The sequence below is a fragment of the Littorina saxatilis genome, linkage group LG12, assembly GCF_037325665.1.
Source record: "Littorina saxatilis isolate snail1 linkage group LG12, US_GU_Lsax_2.0, whole genome shotgun sequence".
NCBI lineage: Eukaryota > Metazoa > Mollusca > Gastropoda > Littorinimorpha > Littorinidae > Littorina > Littorina saxatilis.
In genome coordinates this window covers 36,310,552-36,316,644 of record NC_090256.1, presented here as the reverse complement: position 1 = coordinate 36,316,644, position 6,093 = coordinate 36,310,552, and the positions used below count along the sequence as shown (strand labels likewise).

General features: G+C 47.8%; 1 protein-coding gene across 1 annotated transcript in view; it reads right to left on the bottom strand.

Moving 5' to 3' along the window:
* LOC138981853 (polypeptide N-acetylgalactosaminyltransferase 14-like) overlaps positions 1-5,831 on the bottom strand; it is an 89,873-nt gene extending 84,042 nt beyond the window's left edge. Inside the window, exon 1 of the mRNA XM_070354962.1 lies at positions 1,353-5,831. Within this exon, the coding sequence (XP_070211063.1) occupies positions 1,353-2,779 (1,427 nt within the window). The 5' untranslated portion in view covers positions 2,780-5,831. The remainder of the gene's footprint in view (positions 1-1,352) is intronic.
* Between the last annotated feature and the right edge of the window lie 262 nt (positions 5,832-6,093).

The window sequence follows — 6,093 nt, the reverse complement described above, 5'->3', positions numbered from 1 at the left end:
CAAGAATGGATGACAGTAGATTACCTCGTAAAGCATATAAGATGTTGTTTACTCTAGATAGCAGAGGTAAATCTACTTGGGCATCACAGGTACGGTTGTGCCTGTGTCGATATGGTTTTCAGTATGTATGGATTAACCAAGGTGTAGCCTGTATTAATTCGTTTTTGGCATGTTTTAGGCAACGCATTATTGACTGCCGGTGGCAAGAGTGGGATAATCATATTCAGACTAGCGACCGGTTTGCATTGTACCGTACCTTTAAGACAACAAATCTTGTAGAAACATACTTGTCAATTCCAGTAAACAGACACATTTTAAATGTTTTGGTTAAATTTAGATTGGGTATTTCCAGACTTGCTTTACATACAGAAAGGTATAAAGCTGTAAGTGAAAATAATTTGGTCTGTCGTTTGTGTCAATCTAGTACTGAAGATGAATTGCATTTTGTTTTATGCTGCCCTGCACTGGAAAATCTAAGACGTCAATTTATTCCAGCAAAATTTTGTAGATGTCCTTCGAATTTCAAACTTGCACTGTTGTTGTCTGTGAAAAATGAAACTATACTTTGCAATGTAGCTAAGTTCTTGTATTTTTCATTTAAATGTTTAGAAAATGCTGTTTAAGCATTAGTATTTTGTGATTATACATTGTCTTTTCTTCTGTTCACTTGAAACGACGCACCGGCACGGTTGGCCTAGTGGTAAGGCGTCCGCCCCGTGATCGGGAGGTCGTGGGTTCGAACCCCGGCCGGGTCATACCGAAGACTTTAAAATTGGCAATCTAGTGGCTGCTCCGCCTGGCGTCTGGCATTATGGGGTTAGTGCTAGGACTGGTTGGTCCGGTGTCAGAATAATGTGACTGGGTGAGACACGAAGTCTGTGCTACGACTTCTGTCTTGTGTGTGGCGCACGTTAAATGTCACAGCAGCACCGCCCTGATATGGCCCTTCGTGGTCGGCTGGGCGTTAAACAAACAAACAAACAAACAAACAAATTGAAACGACGCGTGTGTGGATTGCTGCTGCACACACGCTTTACTTTTGTGTAACCAGCCCCCTTCCGAAAGGGGCTAAGGCCTTAAAGGAATAAAATCTTGTTCTTGTTCTTGTTGTTCTTGTTCTCCCCCCTCTCTCTCTCCCTCTCTCTCTCTCTCTCTCTCTCTCTCTCTCTCTCTCTCTCTCTCTCTCTCTCTCTCTCTCTCTCTCTCTCCCCCTCTCTCTCTCTCTCTCTCTCTCTCTCTCACACACACACACACACACACTCACGCAAACACACACAATACATACACACACAAACATACACACACACACGAACACACATCCCCCCCATACACACACACAGACGGACACTCACCCTTGAGGCCTGGTATCAGGCACGGGGCGATCCATGGGCAGAGCGTCACTCGCCGTGACGTTGTAGGCGTACAGCACGAACCCGTCATCCTCCAGCCGTCGTCCCTCCACCTTCCCCTCGGTATCCAGGGGCAACGCCGTCACGGATAATCCACCAGAATCACCAACAACTGGATGCTGGTCTGACTGCAACCTGTTCACTTTGACACCATGCTGAACAGTCTGTATTGTGTTTTTATTTGCACTGTGTTCATCTGTGAGTATTGTTTCGTGGTTTGCACTATGCTGAAAAGTATGAATTTTGTTTTGATTTTCACCGTTTTGGTCTGTGAGTATAGTTTCATGGTTTGCACTATCTTGGTTTGTGAGTATTGTTTCATGGTTTGCAGTATGTGTGTCTGTTTGTATCGTGTCGTGGTTGTTGCGTGTGAGATGAGATTGATGCTGCGAAGATGCTGACGAGTACATGAGATGTTTAGGTGAGATCTGTGTCTGCGTTTCTTTTTGTTGTCCTCCACCATCAGAAAACTGGTGCTGATATTCACCGTGAACGCCAGTTATCCGTGTCTCTGAGTCGACAGCTGTGTTTACTTTTCCGTTGCTGACATCAGCGAGGTGTTCGGGGTTAACCAAGTAACGCAGATCGGTGGTGGGAAAGATTTGTGGCAAGACCAGCGGGTGTGGGGGAAGACGGTGAGGCGGAGACACTGTGTGTGAAAATGTCCACACTGGAACTCGCTCCAACTGAGTCTCCTCTCGGTGTGTCTCCAGAGATCTGCTAAGCCCAGGTAACGCTGTCGACGCCCTGGACGCAGACGGCCGCGCTTCACTCTTTGCACTGGTCCCCTTCCTGCTGCTAGCAATGAAGGATGCATCTGGTGTTGGAGGACCTGCTTCACGGGCATCTCTTCCATAAACGAAATCAACGTTTTCCGCGTCCTGCGCAGAGTCTTCCTTGGTGAGCAACATTCTCTTGTCACGTACATCTTTGCCAGGCGAGAGGTCGGTCGGCCAGGACACTTCATCATCCAGCGTCTGCGGAACCATCCTGGGTGCTTCATGCGTTTGTCGGAGACCTGTGCCGGTCCTGGGTGTCCACCCAGCATCCCACCCGTCATCACCAGCAAAGGCAACGTCCACAGGGTACCCGGGATCGTCAGCTGCGGAAAGTATGGCCCGTTCTCCTTGTGACAGGAACGCCACTGGGCTCTCAGCGCGGAGGGTGGCCTGCTGGTTGTCATGGTAGCGGGGTAGCTGGGTGACGAGCGGGGCAGGGTGGAGGGAGAGGTGGACGAGGGTCAGCAGACACAGCCACACACTGACCGCCACCCCCAACAGCCCCGAACGTCCGCAACACCCACTGCGCCATCGGGGGCAGCTCCACTTCCCTCCCCTTGACGACACCCACCTCCCTGCCCTGCCCCTCATGGGACGCGGGGGGTGGGAAGGGGATGGGCACTGGGGGGAGGTAGAACTGGCCGCAGCATTGGACTGACCACTGGCCGCACAAGCCTGGCCTGGCTTACGCTTCCACAGCTCGTAACTTTATCTGACGAGAATTGTCCGAAGATAAAATTGAAATGTGGCGTCCTCAGTAAAGAAGTGTCGATCAATGGAACTGTATGTTAGTGTCCTGAGTAGAGAAGTTTCAATAAAATGCATTGAACGTTGGCGTCCTTGGAAAAGCAGTGTTCACAAAGGAACAAAGAATTGTCCATAAATGAAACTGAATGTTAGCGTCATCTTAAGGAATTGTTCATAGCCACTCTTCTAGCCTCTTCCTGCGAATAGTTTCCGATGACTGAAATCCTCTGCTGTCTTTTTTGCGTATTCTCGTGAAGATTTTAGATTACTTACTTAGTTTTTATTTGACTTGTTTTTTTGTGATCACTTTGCAGCTCTTTTGAATGTAGTTGCACACGTCACTTTCCGTGAGGTTGTCGGGGTCTGTGTCTGATCATATTTGTGACTTGTTGATCAGTAAAACCTACATATGTCAGTTTCACAGCTTGATGTTCCCAGAGATGTCAGTGTTATTCTCTTCGCACACACAGTAAATTGAACGCACACAAACAACTTTTCTCTAGACAATTTTACTGACAACTCAGCTAAACCGACGAAAGCAGGCTCGGCACGTTGTCTGTGCAAACAGGCTGTACAAAGAGGCAAGCTGCATTCAGCCACCCACAGAGATTTCTTTACAACAGAAGGCTGCTCTCATATTTCATGGCAACGAAAAATAAATCCCCACATCACAAAAAATCCGCGCAATTTTGTTTGCACTAAGTTGTTTCTGGCTCCAGCACGTGCAGAATAGCGTTGAAGTAGATTGCCTGCTTGGCTGTAATAGTGCAACACACAGAATCCAGTCGAAAAAACAACAACCGTTTGTTATTGGTTTTGGTGCAACAAGTAGCAGCCCGAAGCGCAGCACGTCAAGAACTATTCTTCATCATAAGCCTCTGGAACAGCTCTCTCCTCGCTGGCAGCAAAGACATCGGTCATCACCACCAGGAACCCTTGGCCCGGCCCGCCGCATGAAAAACACATCTCTCACGCGGACAAATAAGCCACAACTCGCCCCATCCATCAGTCAAAGCATCTAAAAGCCCGGCCCATCGGCCGAAGGCGCGCGCTACTTGTCATTTGTCAAGAAAAGCTGCATTAAAACGGGGCTCACTCGTACAGAAAGGGAAGAAAGGCAATGACGGAAGATCAAACGTTTTTATCTTTTTCACCGTGTTTCTTCGTGCGACAAACGCGAGGCCAGGATTCTTTTCTTCCGTTGTACAGACGTTGCCAGCCCAGGGCCACCGCCTCCTCAGCGGGAAGGGCTTTCTCTATTCTTTCTTCAGGCACTCCGCACGTCAAAGGAGTAGGACGAGACCTTTATTCCTTATAATACAAGTTCGGCTCGAGCGTGAGATATAGGCACCTTGCACTAGACTGTCTATACGCAAGCTAAAATAATTGAAAAACGACCACTTACACAATGTAGGCACCTTGCTCTAGACTGTCTACGCACGCTGAAAAGATTCAAAACGACCACTGACACAATTTCCATAAAATCTATATACAAAGAAATGGATAAAAAAAAAAGCTCTCGACAAACCCTCGCAGATGTTTCTTTGTGTGTGTGTGGGCCTAGCCTGCTGTCAATCACTCGCTCTGACCACCAGCCAAGTGTGAGAGTGAATAATCACGACTTGTGTCCACCTCAGTGAATCTCTGGCGACACCAGTGTAGACGTTGTTCACTTTTATCTCTGGTTTCCAAGTGTTGAAGGGAATACGAATGATAGCTTTTTAACAGTTCGAGTCGATGAATGTCTTGCAGGAAAAACTTGAAGATATTTACTTGTATCTCTGGCTTCCAAGTGTTGAAGGGAATACCAATGATAGCTTTTTAACAGTTCGAGTCGATGAATGTCCTGCAGGAAAAACTTGAAGATATTTACTTGTATCTCTGGCTTTCCAGTGTTGGAGGGAATACGAATGATAGCTTTTTAACTGTTTGAGTCAATAGTGAATCTCTTGCAGCATAGAATTGAAGATGTTCACTTTCATCTCTGGCATCATAGAATTTGAGTGAACAGATAATGATAGTCGTTCACCAGTTCACATCAGCATAGCGTGTCATCTAATCCGTGTCTGTCTCTCGTAGTCTGTTCTGAGAAATTGAGCGTCGACAATAGCCGCCGGTTCGTAATGTTGAAATCCTCCTCACTGAATCCTTAGCAGGCCACTGTTGAAGATATTCACCTCAGTGGCTGAGTGACCACGTAGCGTTGAAGTTCACTTGATCATGTCTTGAGGCACAACTGATACGAGATTGATTCGATCATTCCTGATCATCTCGGCTAATCACTGGCCGAATAGTGATCAACCTGTAGGATCCTAATGATATGAGAGTATAATTATTACAAACCCGATAAAACAGTGGTGTCATTAACCTAAGTGAGTAACACCCATCGTTAAAATTAAGCATACATGTAAATGATGAATTGTATCAGTTGAAGTCTGCTCACCTGCAATTTTTCAGTATATATCGCTGGACCTCAGTTTCTGTCACAGCGCGTTCTTACCAACCAAGTCAGTTGGAGCGCGCCGCACGTGCTATCAGCCTTGTTGCGAATGAACTTTGACGCCCACTTTCCTGAGAGTGGAGTAGGGTTTCTTTGGGCAGCTAATCCCTCCAGGAATCGCACAGATTACCGCCTGATGCCAGTGTATCTGGGATCTTGTCTGGGCAACCTGCCACTCACAACACCACCACACTCAGAGTCGGCCCTGACTTTAATCTCTCCGCCCTGCGCTCACACCGTCTGTCAGCGCGGCCAATTGTTCGGTAATAACAGTCAGAAAAGCGAGAAATCGGTCCCCCTCTAGCTCTCCCTCTCTCTCTCTCTCTGTCTTTCTCTCTCTTTACAGCTCCTGTCGATCCCCGCGCCTAGCAAAGCGCTCCGACAGGCGTCACTGATCGACACAGCAGCCAGTCAGGCCCTCGCTAAACTCTCCGCCAAACTTTGTGACGCTAGCTTAGCTTTACTCCCCGTGCAGTACAGAGAGAGAGATAGAGGAGAGAAAAGCATGAGGAAGCAAAGGAAAGAGAGGATCCCTTGCTGTTCGCCAGCCCGTGGAACCACCCATCGAGTCCGACGCCGGGTGATGCGTCGATCGCGTGCACGTGAAATCAGTCGGGCGTGTCCGTGTGATCAGAGAGCCGTTGAGCCAGTGATGGCT